General features: G+C 43.2%; 1 protein-coding gene across 1 annotated transcript in view; it reads left to right on the top strand.

Moving 5' to 3' along the window:
- The window catches only part of LOC119414244 (receptor-type tyrosine-protein phosphatase S), a 100675-nt gene that overhangs the window by 76944 nt on the left and 8575 nt on the right, over window positions 1-15156 (top strand). Inside the window, exons 11-28 of the mRNA XM_037681343.1 lie at window positions 1077-1382; window positions 1466-1659; window positions 1805-1831; window positions 2062-2179; window positions 2376-3038; window positions 3787-3881; window positions 6209-6462; window positions 6621-6708; window positions 6879-7097; window positions 8740-8897; window positions 9883-9894; window positions 10070-10182; window positions 11731-11828; window positions 12093-12216; window positions 12533-12708; window positions 12868-12987; window positions 14156-14310; window positions 14574-14859. Of these exons, the coding sequence (XP_037537271.1) occupies window positions 1077-1382; window positions 1466-1659; window positions 1805-1831; window positions 2062-2179; window positions 2376-3038; window positions 3787-3881; window positions 6209-6462; window positions 6621-6708; window positions 6879-7097; window positions 8740-8897; window positions 9883-9894; window positions 10070-10182; window positions 11731-11828; window positions 12093-12216; window positions 12533-12708; window positions 12868-12987; window positions 14156-14310; window positions 14574-14859 (3206 nt within the window). The remainder of the gene's footprint in view (window positions 1-1076; window positions 1383-1465; window positions 1660-1804; window positions 1832-2061; window positions 2180-2375; window positions 3039-3786; window positions 3882-6208; window positions 6463-6620; window positions 6709-6878; window positions 7098-8739; window positions 8898-9882; window positions 9895-10069; window positions 10183-11730; window positions 11829-12092; window positions 12217-12532; window positions 12709-12867; window positions 12988-14155; window positions 14311-14573; window positions 14860-15156) is intronic.

Here is a 15156-nt window from a genome sequence, read left to right as displayed (position 1 = left end):
ATATATATATATATATATATATATATATATATATATATATATATATAGGGTGGCACATATTAAAGGTGGCAAAGCCAGTAGGCGGAAACGTTCTGGTGAGAAAAAGGTGCTTGATAAGCAGACTATTTCATGCATCAGAATTCATTTCTTTGAGAGGTTAGGTGTGCTTTGTTATCGCTAAGCTTTGGTGCACATCTAGATTGTCCCCCGAGGCCAACAGAACAGTGGCTGTACGGCTGAGTGAGTAGATACTTGAACCTGTCAGCTGTAACTATTACACTCACACGTACGCATGCCATGCGCTGCAGGAGCTCCAGCGCCTCGGCCATGCTGCTAAGACAACATTATATAAGGTGAGCGATGTCTGTGATTTGTGAAGGTGTGGGTGTGCATTTTTCTCCATTGTATATATTTGCAAGCCTACGTCTGATTTTCTCTAACCCGACTTTCCATCTTAGTGCCTTCAGTCTGCCTCCTAAATCATTTTAGCTGCTCTGTTTTAGTTTGTTTTATCTCCTTGCTGTGAAACTTAAGACCTTTTTCTTGTCAGGAGAGGAAGGTCTCGCACCACTCTATTATCCCGAGGGCTTGAGGATCACGGTGCCACGGAAGCTGCTGTTATGAAATGCATATTGTTGTCTCTGCTTCTTTGTGCTATAATGTGAATTTCTGTTTTAGAAAAAAAAAAAGAGATGCATTTGTTTTCCATTCAGAATTTGGATCAGTCTATAAATCACCAGCTACAGCCAGATGATCAAATTTAATAATCAGCTATCAGAACACATTCTCCTTGAATGTAATTAAGTTGTCCACTCAGGGTCAATACTCATGTCTCTGGTTTATTTCATTAGACTTTAAGCAGGTCACTGTAAAAAACTGCGTTTACATTATGTGGTTGTTCCCTTCTTCTTTTTTTGATGCTCGAACCACGTTCGCTCAGTTTACTTTGTTTTCTTTTTTTTATCCTCATCTCCCATTTTTGCTTGTGAATTTCCCCCTTTCTTGCTGTTTTTTTTTATTTCCCCCCCGTTAAACTCTTTGCCAATTTGCCCTCCTTGCTCCTTATCCATTTCAAGAACCCTCTGCTGCACCCGAGGGTGTGTCCTGCGAGCGTGCCAGCTCCACCTCGCTGAGAGTGAGCTGGAGGTCACCTCAGTTGGAGGGCCAGTTGGCAGGTTATGAGCTCAAATACCAAAGAGTTTCTGGGGCAGGAGGAGGTCAGGGTGAGGAGGTGACAGCGCCTCCTGTCCCAGCCTACTTTGAACAAATTGTGCTGGAAGGTCTGGAGAAGTGGAGCTGGTACAACATCACAGTAGCAGCCTCCACTGCAGAGGGGACCGGACCCACCAGCCCGACTGTGGTTTGCAGAACCGACGAGGATGGTAAGATCATTAGCCGCAGATTATTGATTGATTATCCGATTATTTCCCAGTTGGCATTTGTGGGTGTCTGTGTGTGCGTTTAGTTCCCGGCGCGGCTCCTCGTCAGGTGGACGTGCAGCCGCTTAACTCCTCGGCACTTCGAGTCACGTGGCGCTCGGTGTTGCCACGGTTACGGCAAGGCCAGGTTCGTGGCTACCAGGTGCACTTCAGCCGCGTAGAGAGTGGCGAATCACGCACGCTCCCTCAGATCAAAGACCTTCTATTAGACGACACCCAGGTGAAACCATACCTCCATACTTGAAAAAGCAAATTACTCTCAGTTGTCCTAGCTGCAAATTATTTCTGCTCCTCGTTTATTCCTTTGACTCACTTCGCTCATCTGTCTCGGCTGCCTACGGGGTGTGTTTCATCTGTGCAACAAGATGGAGGAGGATGATTCCACTCACTACGTAAGGGCCTATTCTCTTCTCATTATAAATGAACTCATGACTAATACACACAGCACGACATACCCAGTGTATTAAAATCCAATTTCAGTTTGACCGCCATGGGTTTGAGCAGACCCCTCCATTATGTAATTTGATCATTCATCATTGATCCATAATTTTTAGCAAAGATGTGTTGAATTGACCTGTTTGCTTAAAATAGAGAGGCTTAGTCTTTGGTGTTTCTTCCACAGGAGCTGATTTTAGGAGGCTTGAAAACAGAGACTTTGTACTCGGTCTCAGTGGCAGCGTACACCACTAAAGGAGATGGAGCGCACAGCAAAGCCAGGCTAGTGCAGACCACTGGGATTGGTAAGCATATGTCAACCATATAGCACTCTGGATTTAGTAACACACTCAGGAATTGATCTTACAGAAGGCTGTACCGGGAGACAGTCATAAATAAACAGCTAGATCAATCCTAATTCCTCTGCCAGATTTACATGATATATGGTTTTATAATACGTGTTGCAGACTCATTTTCTGCTGCCTACGCTGTTGTTTGCAGTGCCTTGCTCCCCCTCCCTCTGGGTGCATCCAGGATTGGGTTCGTCTGCGGTGGTGAGATGGGCTCCTCCTCGGGATTGCTCGGAAACTGGTTCTGACAGCCGAGGGACCCCAATGGAAATCCGGGGCTACCGTCTCCAGTTTGGCCTAAAAAACGATTCTTTGAACACCACGATGGATTTTACGCATCGGGAGAGAAACTTCACTGTCAGAGACCTCTCCCCGGGCTCCTCCTACCAGTTCACCCTCTCTGCAAAGAGCCGAGCAGGCTATGGAGATGTGGCTCAGCAGGAAATTATGATTCCTATGTTTCCCCCCTCCGGATACCCAAAATTATTTGATTTTATAAATGCAACATGCTGCTCCCTTCAGTTCTCCTGGCTGCCTCCTGCCTCAAATGAGTGCACTGGTGTCATAACTGAGTACACTATAGCTTACAAACAAGCTGCCGCCCCCAGACTCTCGGCTGACCCTGGCTCCTCTGCCTTACCCACTCCTTCTGCTCCTCCATGGCTGATCACACTGCCAGCGAGTGAGTCCAGCTTCACCATCCTTGGCCTCAATCACAGCACAGCCTACGAGGTGCAGCTCAGAGCCCACAACAAGGCGGGGCCAGGACCTTTCAGCCCCGCTCTGCTTGGCCTCACCCTGGCCTTTGATACAGGTAGGCCTCGGGAATAACTTTCAACTTCTAATCACTGGTTCAGTTTCACACCTACCCTCCTTTTTTTGTGGATTTCACCTCAAAACACTAAACTAAATGAAGTCTGGGCCAGTTCTTACAGGTCTGCCTTTTCACCAGTCCACCTGAGAAAGATGGAGACCTGCAAAGCCCAGAGGAACACAGCTACTTTACCCCAAAACTCCTCCACTCACTCACTTGTACCTTCATCACCTATACCCTTCACCACCAGTGGGAGCAGGCTCAGTGTTAATGGATGTTTGCTTCGAGAGCACTGCTTATCACAAACCCTCAGGTAAAAGTCAATACAGGGCCTTGGGTGTACAGTATCTACAAGAAAAGGTAAGTGTTCAGTCTTATTTGAAAGGAACGCCGGTGCCTGGTGCTATGTTCAGGTAAGCCATTTTTATCTGATAGACCTTCACTGCCACCTTTTTCCAGAGCCTTTTGCTGACAGGCTGAATTCATAGCAGAACAAACACAAACTTACACTCCAACGATGTGGCATGTCACATTCCTGCAGCTGATCTGTCTGTTACTTGTGTTACTCTTGTCATCTACTCTCCTTATCACCTGCCCATCCTCCTAACCGTCATCTTTTCCTCCTGAAGTAACACATCAACTTCTTTTTTTCACACTTTGCAGGTTTGCATTGAGGAAACACAAGATCTTGAATTTCATTTTTTTTTTATCCGTCATGTGTAACTTTAGATGTTTGTTTGTGTTCTAGATGTGCCGAGGAATTTTTCAGTCAACCTGGCCACTAAGACCAGCGTCCTTCTTACCTGGGACTTTCCAGAGACCTCCAACCCCTACCTCTTTATTGTACGTCTTGACTTTATGGCTCTGCTGTTTGTCATAAACCAATTTTAGGAAACATATATAAACTGCTTTTTTTTCTGTTTGGAGTTTAAAATAAATATTTTCTATTAAATATAATGCATATGAATGTAAATTCAAGGCCTCGCATTTCTTTAACCTGCAACTCCTGCCACCTTTTATACTAGAGATCATACTTTATTGGGAAGTGTTGGAGTTGGTCTTTTTTGTCAAACCTTTTAACTGACGTCATGTTCAATCTCATCAAACTCATAAAAGATTGTGAATGCTGAGAGTCTGTATTAAGGATAACTATCGGGTTTTACAACAACAAATTTTTAGCTCTTTATCTGTTAATATTGACTGATTTGTAGCCACTTTGTTTAGGTGTGACAGGTGTAGCAGCCACCTTGCATTGGACTGACTCCTAAAGTCAATCAGTGCAGTCGTACAACCAGTGATTACTTTCTGAATATTGACCAGTCTAGTGGTTCATGAGATATTTTGCTAAAAGGCAAACAGCGTTGACACAGAGAATAAATGCCAAAGTTTTAAATAAAGATGTTGCGTAATGTGTAGGGCTGAGTATGTGTTGAAGATAACTCTCAGCTTCTAACGCTCCACATTTTGTCAGTGTAGTGGTTCAGCTACATTTAAACTCACAATGATTAAATAAAATAAATGACCTGAGTTCTGTGATGACAGCAAAAGTCAGGGTTTATTATAAAAGAAACAGCTTGACGGCCGGTCCAAACAGCTGGACACCTGAAGTCCCATAAAAGACCTCCCCTCCCAAACTAGCTCTGATCTCCTTAGAGATTTGCACATAAACATTAGCTTGTTGTTGCAAAGTTGTCAAACAGACCCCGTCTCTGGCCGTACACCCAGACTTCTGACGACTGGTTCTTCCTGTAATATAAACATGTCTTCCTTTCCCGAAAGAGGAGGTCGGTTTGACCCAAAACATTCTGTACTTGGTAACACTCTGCATCCTCGCAGGGCTTTCTGAGCAAACAACTTTTCTACTTCATCGGTATCTGTAGAAGTAACTGAGTTGTTACTAATAGTCAGTTGATCATGATAGCCATCTTAAACTGGGTTGACACCAAAAGTTAAGCATTAAATTAAATTATTTTAGTGGTTCATGAAACTTTTATATATTTATGTATTGCTCTCTTTGAATCAATGATGAGGTTCTGCCTCAAGTGGAGGAGTTCAAGTGTCTCGGGGTTTTGTTCATGAGTGAGGGAAGAATAAAGTGTGAGACTGATAGACAGATTGGTGCAGCATCTGCAGTATTGTGGACTCTGTGCTGGTTCATTGTGGTGAAGAGGAAGTTGAGCTTTAAGGCAAAGCTCTCTGTTTACTGGTCAGATTAGGTTCCTACCCTCACCTATGACCACAAACTCTAGGTAGTGACTGAAAGAATGAGATCACAAATACAGGCGGTTGAAATGAGTTTCCTCCGCAGGGTAGATGGACTCTCCCTTAGAGACAGGGTGAGAAGTTCAGTTATCCAGGAGAGACTTTGACTAGAACCACTGCTCCTCCACATTGAGAGGAGCCAGTTGAGGTGGTTGGGCATCTGGTAAAGATGCTTCCTAGACCCCTCCCTAGGGAGGTGCTTGGGGTATGTTCAACTGGGACGAGACCCCGGGGAAGACCAAGGACACGCTGGAGAGACTATGTTTCTTGTTGGGCCTGGGAACACCTCGGGGTCCTCCCAGAAGAACTGGAAGAGGTGACTGTGGAAAGAGATGTTTGGACCTCCCTGCTCAAGCTGCTGCCACCAAGACTTGACTTTGGAATAAGCGGAAGATGATGGATGGATGGATGGATGGATGGATGGATGGATGGATGGATGGATGGATGGAAATAGCTTATGAACACAACAGAGACACAGTGCATAACAAACTGTATACCATCAGCTTTACCATTTTCTGTTAGAGGTCCTTCTTTTTCATGGTTTGGTGCAACTTCCTGGAGTTTTCTCTTGTTGCTTGGCAACTAGTGATGGTCATGAAATAGTTTGGATTTGCATCAAACACTACAACATTGTTATTTTTGTACTTTTGTTTTTTTAATTTTATTTTATACGTAACAGTCAGCTCTGCTTTCAATTTTTATACTAAGATATCTAGCTTTAAGCACTAGCTCTGTATTTTACATTTAAAACAACTCAAGTTTGGCTAAATTGATTTATTTTTCTTTTAAAAGAAATCTATACCCAGTGTTACAAGAATTTCAATTTAAAAAACAGATACATAGGAACAAACCATAGAGAAACAGAGGTTTAGTTCTTCTGACCTTTCCAACCCACTTTAAATCTCCAGGTGGAGTATAACCGTCAGAAGATGGAGGTGAACGCTCGCCTGAAGAAGGCAGTCATCCCAAACCTTCAGCCCGACACCAGCTACGACTTTAAAATTACTGCTCCTGAAGGCAACATGGGAGGTCTTCGACACCGCATAACTGCCAAGACATCTCCGCCAATCACCATCCGCCGCCCTGAGATCGACCACACCCGTGAAACAGAGACCACCATCACTATAATCTTGCCCTCTCTGGAAACTCGCTCTCCTGTCAAGTACGTTTTTGTTGTTGTTGCTGTTTGCTTATCTGACTGTGGTGTTGTAATGAGGCAGGATGATAATGTTACACAAGTGCCAAGATGTTAATGATACTTCCAACAAAATCTGAACAGTGTGAGGCCTCATGCTGTTGTTGCTTCTTTTGCTTCCTCAGGAATGTTTACGTTGTTGTGGTTCCTCTGCGGCGAACCCGTGGCGTCATCAGGCAACCCAAAAGTCCAGATGAAATGGACCTGGAGGAGGTGAGAGCCGCAGAAGTGACACAAATATCAGAACCTGGAAGAACAACTGAGAAGAACACTAAGAACTCCTGACGATGCCAAATCATTTTATTCATTCAAAGTTTTGAAGGTCTACTCCAAGATTTTTAAAGTTCTTACATTTCTCGTCCTCATCCTCACCCTTTCTTCAGCTGTTAAGAGACATCAGTCAAAAGCAGAGGGATTCTCGACAGCAGAAGCAGGTGGACCTGAGGCGGGCTTACATCACGGCCCGTTTCACACCTGCCACCCTGCCAGCCTTCTTCACCCTGGGGGACCAGCTGGACTACGGAGGCTTTGAGAACCGAGCTCTGGAGCCGGGGCAAGAGTACGTCTTCTTCATCCTGGCGGAACTGAACTCGACGACAGGGGTACAAATGTCACTCCATTACATCACTCCTCCTCCCGTGTTTACAAGCGCTCCATCTTTCCCCTTCTCTTGCAGGCTGTCACTAGATATTGTGATCCATTTAGCCACACTGCTAAAACAATACAATTCCCATCAGTCAAAGGGTTATAAGCAAATGCAATAAGGTCCACATGCTTCCATCAGCACTGCTAATAAAGAGTGAGTTTACAGACTGTGGCAGTGGAAGAGATATTTCCTCTGTGCACGGTTGGCATGTAAGTGTATTTGAATTGGAATAGGCGTGCATATATAATGTGGAATGTAATAGATTGCAGAGCTGAATAAAAGCCCATGGGATGTTTTTCTAAGGTCCTTCAGAACTAATAAAAATGCAGTCGTTCAGCCCTCAGCGAAAATTGTTAAGTTCTTTTATATGTTGTCACATGTTCACGTGAAATCAGAATGTGCGTTTTAATCTACTGTGATCCGTTGTTCCACTTCTATAATACAGCCACAACAAAAATATTAGTTAAATAATTTCAAGTGGAATTCTATGGAAAGATTATGAACTATTAATATCTTACCTGTTGTACATGGGCAAGATATTGTACACAGTAGTGCCTCATTTATTGTGGGAGATCTGTACCATGAAGACCCGCGATAAGTGAAAAACCGCCAAGTAGGAATAGTAGTACAAGAAGTAAGTTGTAGTTTATTTTATTATGTGTGTATATATATATATATATATATATATATATATATATATATATATATATAGGTGTTTTAAACCCTTCCCACACTCTTGCAATATTCTAAACAATGTTTCTAAACTCTAAACGCTCGCTCCAAAAGAGCACAGAATGTCCTGATTTCAGCTTCCTGCCTCTTCTGCTCTTTGTCACCTGCAAGCGTTCTTGGCCACACCCACTTCTCCGCTCTGTATGGAGAACAGCTGATCAGCTGTAGCAGGAAGCTTATCCTGCGGTATGGGCTGCACAAAGGTGCAGGAGGTGCTAAATAATAATAATAAAAAAAAAAAATTTAAATAAAAATTCTGTGCTTATCGTGTGGCTCATCCATCAATCAGCCAGTGTGTGTCATGTCCAATCTTAATTTGAAAACCCACGATAGAGCGAGTCCACGATAAACGAACCGCAAAGTAACGAGGGTTTACTGTACTGGTCCAGCTCTGACTAGCTGTTAGCTTGTCAGTAACGGTTTTGTAGAAATGAAGTTTAATTCTGACCAGACTGACCAGCTAACAACTAATCTGAACTGGGCCCAGACCAGAGTGGATTTCTGCCATCTGATAGCTGATGAAGAAAAACACTATTTTATAAATCTTTACTTTTTGTGTCAGGTTTGCATTAGGTAGTTCTGGCAGAAATATTATGATACTCCAGCAGGAAATGTCCAAGGCTGCACAGGAAGTGCAACAGAATTCTTTGCAAACAGCAGTGGAACATTAAATTGAAAGAGGTTAACCCCACTTGAAAACATTGGAACTATGGCTTTAAAGCTTCATAATTTGCTAAACCTTTTAAAAATTATTTGTAGATTTTTATTTTTTCTATTTAAATAAACATTTTTTTAAATGTAAACGGTTTCATCATATTTCATTTCATTATTTTCTGATTATGTTCCTGTAATGTTTTTTTGTGCAGAGGATGTACGTGGCCAGTCCTTACACAGACCCGGTGATCGCCCCGGATTCAGACCCCCAGCCTTTTGATGCCGGCGATGGTCTGATCTGGGTGGTCGGACCTGTCCTGGCTGTGGTGTTCATCATCTGCATTGTTATTGCAATCCTCCTTTACAAAAAGTGAGTGGGATGAACTTTATAAAATCAAAAAAATCAAATGTCAAGTTTACAACCACCGCCTTGACTCAGACTGCTGGTCACACCAAGTAAATGCCAAAGCAGCTTTGATTGTCTTAGAGGATAAAACTGGTGTGATTTTATGTTTTTTTAATAATGTCAAGAGCTTCAGTGAGAAGTGCCGGTGGTTGTCGGCGCTTATCAGCCTCCTCGACCAGCGCCCATTCATTTATCGCTAAAAACACGCAACGTTCTAGATACAGAAATATAACTGCATGGAACCATTGTACTATGTTTTGCTTCATTCATCAAACCATATTTTATTCACAATTGAACACAATAAACATATCAAATGTATTAATTAAGAAACAGAACAGTTTGTTAAAACAGTATATCAGCATCACATCTAAAAAAAAAAAGATAGGACAGAGACAGCAAAAGGCTGAAAAAGTTCACTTGAACTAATTGGGTTAACTGGCAGCAGGTCGGTCAGAGGACTGGGTATGAAAAGAACATTTTAGAGGGATTGAATCTCTCAGAAGTAAAGATGGGCCGGGGTTTGCCACTCTACAAGACATCAGATTTGAAATAGTGGAACAATTTCATAATAAGACTTCAGAAGACTTTAAATATCTCATCAACAGTTCATATCATCATCAAAACATTAGATTACCAAATCATTACCTTCAGTTTTTATTTGCATTTTACACATCTCTACATTTTCAGAATTGAGGTTTTATTTACTATTTGGCTTTTCTCAACCAAAAGTTCAAAATTCATCAAATTTCATTTACCTGTAGTCTAGAAGTTTTCTCAGTTCTCACATATCAAAGTCTGACCCAGCTGTAGTTCTGCGATATGTGCTGCAAGTCATCAAGCCCTCGAATACTAATGCAAAATATTGATCGTCTTCTCTAACAATCTGTCTGTTTCTTTCCTTTTCTTCCTCTAATTATTCTCACTCTTGGCCCTGTATCACGGGAAACAGCAAACCTGACAGGTAAGATTAAAACAACGTGAAACTCTTTGTTCCGTTTAACTTACATGGTACCAAATGCTGCACAGAGAATTTTTACAAAGCCCTAAAACTCCCTGTCGAGTGACACGGTGTTTGAACCAAGGAGCCATGCTGATGATGTCATATTTCCTCTCATGTGTTACTGGTGTCTGAGCAGCAAGCGCAAAGACTCTGAACCAGGAACCAAGAGCCTTTTGGGCAACGCCGAGATGATGGCCCATCACCCTACAGACCCCGTGGAGATGAGACGTATAAATTTCCAGACTCCCGGTATGAAGCGTGCACCCGCCCAGCGACACACGCTCTGTATTTGCATGATAAAGTGTACTTCCGAGAGGCTAATTTTATTCGGAAATGAAATATTCATGCAGCTAATTTTGTCCTTGGTAAGATTATGCAGACAAGACAGAGAAAGTCCCCCTCCCCCACCACCTCCTTCCATCACAACCAGCACAAACCTGGCGGCTTCCTGAGATTAAAATGGCTGCAGCCCAGGTAGTGCAGTCAGTGATTTAGTCACGTCTGAGTCATAACGTCGTGTCAAGATCTCATCATCTCCGCTCGCCCACGTTCCACATGCCAGGCAGCCAGAATCGCTACTAAGTGTTTAGACCTCAAAATTCTGTATCAAAATCTGTGCTCTGGGTTAAGATTTGTAAAGATGGGGTAAGGAATAAGGATACAGAAATGATGTGGGATGTTTCTGCTCTCCGACCTACTGAGATCTAACAACGATGCTTGTCTGGTTGATGCTTCCTTTTCCTATTTTTTATTTAAATATGACTACAGGGATGTAACCACTGTTCTTGTTAGGTGCAGTTTGCAGCTGAAACGTCTCCGTTAAAAAGGTGTCAGCATCTGTCAGAGTTGGGAAAGGTTACCTGCCAACGTACAAAAGGTCAAATAAGACACATTCTTATGTAATCGATAGATAAAAACAGCCCGAACGTCTTCTGTTTCTACATGTTCTTGCAAAGCAAAGAAAACCCAACCGCACCGCCTTGACTCCCTCTTTTGTCATCATAAGAGTTTTTTTTTTTTCTTCTTGTGTGGCAGCAACCTTGAAACTCTTCCCTCGCCCACTTCTTCTCCCTGGAGATTTGTGCTTTCAGATGCTCGGCGCTGCTAAAATGAGTTTCCAACAAAACAAAAAGAAAAAAAACTCAGGGATGATGATGTATTTGGGTGATTTTGGTCGTGACAGGAGCTTTTTGTCGTGCTTACCTGTGGATGCCACAGGGTCAGTCTGCGGAGGCAAATCATCAGTGTAGCTGCAGGATGACTGACTTAAAAGCTTTTCAGCATTTATTTCAGCTCAAGAAACACGGAGAATGCCTCCGGCTTCGGCGTTATAGATTTAGCTTATTTTAAACACAGGAACGCTCCCTTGATTCATTGATGTAACCGCTCACCTTTAGGATGAGGATGGATTGCTTCACTTTTCAAGCGCCGGCTGTGAAAAGAAATCATTGTTGCAGCCCATAGGTAGCTTCCTTTATGTGCGTCCGTGTGTGTTTTTGTGTGTGTAACCCACTAATTAGTGTTCTGACTGTGTTTGTTTTCTTTGTGTCACCTCTCCTCTGATCACGGAGAAAGCAATTTATCAAAGAAAAACAATTTACAAACACACCAGAGTCTCCGGGCTTTGTCCTCGCACGTGGATCAAAATTGATTTTCTGCCTCAGCGTGCTCCTTAATGATACGTGATGTCATCTCATTGTGTGATTATCTTCACACGTGAACAATGAGGAGCTCCTGCGATTTCGGTTAGCGGGCTGAATTCATCGTGTCACCTCTGACCCCCTCCGTGTTGTGCAGGGATGATGAGCCACCCCCCCATCCCCATCAGCGAGCTGGCCGAGCACATCGAGCTGCTGAAAGCCAACGACAACTTGAGGCTTTCCCAGGAGTACGAGGCGAGTAATGCATCATCGTTGTATATGCGTAAATAAACAGACAACATCCTGATTGTTCGGAGATGTTCGGCCTGTTAAGCCTCATAAAGCAAATCTTATTTAATGTTTGTTTATCCGTGTGCAGATTAGAAGTTCATGATTTATTCAACCGAGTGATTTATTGCTGTAACTTGTCTGCATTACGGAGCACTTATTCCATTACCCTGAAGCACTGTTAAGCCACCGCGCGCACTAATAACACGTGCGTTCGCTGTGTCTTTGCAGTCAATCGACCCCAGCCAGCAGTTCACCTGGGAGCACTCCAACCTGGAGGTTAACAAGCCCAAAAACCGCTACGCCAACGTCATAGCGTACGACCACACCCGAGTCATCCTGGCTCCCGTAGAAGGTGAGAGCGACTGAGGTCAGTGGGAGAGCACAAAGAGGTGCAGAATGGATGAAATCACAAATGGCAAACAGTGCCGAAGACCCGCCGTGCGCAGCGGCATGAGACTGACGAACAGCGAGGACCCATCCGAGTGCATCCACTCTTCTCCAGAACAAAGTTTATGCATGCACATCAGCAGGTTCCTGCTTGTTTGTTGTCACCGTGAGGAAGCCACGGCTGTCATAAACAAACGTTACATTGGATTGTGTAATGTCATACATGGAGGTTAATTTATTGTCGCCTGACTGCACAGTTTGAAACAGGTTTGTTTTTCTAGGGATTCTGGGGAGCGATTACATCAACGCCAACTACGTTGATGGCTACAGGAAGCAGAATGCCTACATTGCTACCCAGGGGCCTTTGGCAGAGACGTTCGGTGACTTCTGGAGGATGGTGTGGGAGCAGCGGACTGCGTCTGTTGTCATGATGACGCGCCTGGAAGAGAAGTCACGAGTAAGGAAACCAGTGCATTACCTACAAACCTGAATACACTGTTCTGGTTATCTGGAGTACTGTTACACACCGGCGGGCTGTCTGCTCTGCCTGCAGTTTATAATATGAGGGAGTGGGGGAGGAACGGTGCACCTGTCTGAAAATGTATGTTTTCAACAGATAAAGTGTGATCAGTACTGGCCAAGTCGCGGCACAGAGACATATGGGATGATCCAGGTCACACTGCTGGACACGATGGAGCTCGCCACGTTCTGCGTTCGAACCTTCTCATTGCACAAGGTGAACACTTTTATTTTTATTTGCCCCCCGTGATCCACCCTTGACTCCTCCTCTCTGCCATTTCTCTCCTCAGTTTCTTGCCACTGAAATCTTAAGTCCCCTGATCTTACAGTTTTGGACTCAGGTGCAGCCGGAGTAATCTCACATTTTCATCATCACAGAGCGAGGATCATGTGTGGTTACGGTTAGGCTGATAGATTAGTCCGGACACCGAGCTAGGCAGGCCTCCCTGAGTCAGCCGCTGAGATGGGGGTGAGTGCTGGAAGCAAAGCGGTTTCTTCTAGCACGGGTCTAATCTCGGACCGTCAGGATGACATGTCTCTGTGGCCTACTTACAAACAGAAACTAGGCCAGCTGTAGCTTCCCGGTGCAGCTCAGCTTCTTCAGATTTTTGTTGACATCTTGTGAAACATCAAGTTGGTAAAAATGTTAAACAGTAAAAAAAAATAAAAAGAAAATCTATGCACTTTATGAAAAATGCTGTCATAATTTGTGTTTCTCTTGATACAGTTTAGGTACAGGCTTTCAACAAATATCATATATAATAAAGATTATTCTTTTAATATTAGCTGTTGCAAATTTGTTTAAAGTCTACTTAAACATAAAACACCTAGAATTTCTAGAATAATACATATCACCATCCATCCTAAATACCAGATGTTTAATGCAAGATCATTTTATGTTAAAAAATTATGTAAGCATAGCTTTTAATGACATGTACTGAAAGATGCCGCTCTCTGGGTATGTGAGTGAACGCCTCTCAGCTCCTACTGAGATTTTAGAACAATACTTGAAACACTGATTGAATTATAGTATTTTTCTGTTCGTTTCCTGATGTCACTTGGCTGTGGGAGCCATCTTGAATAGGATTGGGTCCAAAAGTTAAATCCGTTTTAGAAGCGTATCTAATATATATATATATATATATATATATATATATTTCTTCAAAGTTTGGCTCTTTCATAAGTTGTGTTGCTACAGACAGAAAACAGTGACTGGCAAAATTTTCTACAAATATTTTCCATAATTGGTTTTAACTCTAAATACTTTTTGGAAAATACCTCAGCTCCTACCTCACCAAGTTGAATAATGAACATGGCCATACTATTATACTGTAAAGGTGTGTTTACAAAAGTGTCTCAAGCTTTGTATGATTTTCTTATATCAGAGTGGCAACAGTGAAAGGAGAGAGGTACGCCAGTTCCAGTTCACAGCCTGGCCTGACCACGGCGTGCCCGAATATCCCACCCCATTCCTCAACTTCCTACGCAGAGTGAAAGCCTGCAACCCTCCTGATGCTGGACCCATCACAGTTCACTGCAGGTTTGCAAACATCCAGCCTGGTCTTTCGCACAAAGGGTGACAGTCAAATAACGAAAGCAACACCTTTCTAGATGTAAACTGAGCATTTTTGCCAAACTGTAAGCCCAAAACATGATGTTTGACACAGTTAAGTTTCACTAACTGACTCCCAACTAATAAACTTATTCAACGTCACATTTGACCTTTAGTCTTTAATCTGCTAACAATAAATGAAACAACCCTTTTTCTGTTTTGAAATGCGTTTTGCTGTTCCAATTTTTCAGTGCTGGTGTTGGTCGCACCGGCTGTTTCATTGTCATCGATGCCATGCTGGAGCGCATCCGACATGAACGCACCGTGGACATCTACGGCCACGTGACGCTCATGCGCTCGCAGAGGAACTACATGGTGCAAACTGAGGACCAGTACAGCTTCATCCACGAGGCGCTGCTGGAGGCCGTGGCCTGCGGGAACACTGAGGTGGCCGCCCGCAGTCTCTACTCCTACATGCAGAAACTGTCCAAGGTGGAGCCTGGAGAGCACATCACTGGCATGGAGCTGGAGTTCAAGGTTGAAATTAAGACATATTCAAGATTTTGATCTTTTGTTTTCAGTACAGCAAATAAATCATGAACTGTATATTAGTTTACAGCAAACTGTCAGGATGTCCTGTTTCTGTACAGTAAGCTATTAAATTAGAGACGATCTTTGTCTACTCAACGGTTTTTGTATTTACTGTAAATACATAATGGAATGATGGATGGATGGATGGATGGATGGATGGATGGATGGATGGATGGATGGATGGATGGATGGATGGATGGATGGATGGATGGATGGATGGATGGATGGATGGATGGATCAAAA

This window comes from Nematolebias whitei, chromosome 9, assembly GCF_014905685.2.
Source record: "Nematolebias whitei isolate Nwh7 chromosome 9, NemWhi1, whole genome shotgun sequence".
Taxonomy (NCBI): Eukaryota; Metazoa; Chordata; class Actinopteri; order Cyprinodontiformes; family Rivulidae; genus Nematolebias; species Nematolebias whitei.
Note: the sequence above shows the minus strand (reverse complement) of the source record. Positions and strands in the feature narration are given on the sequence as shown.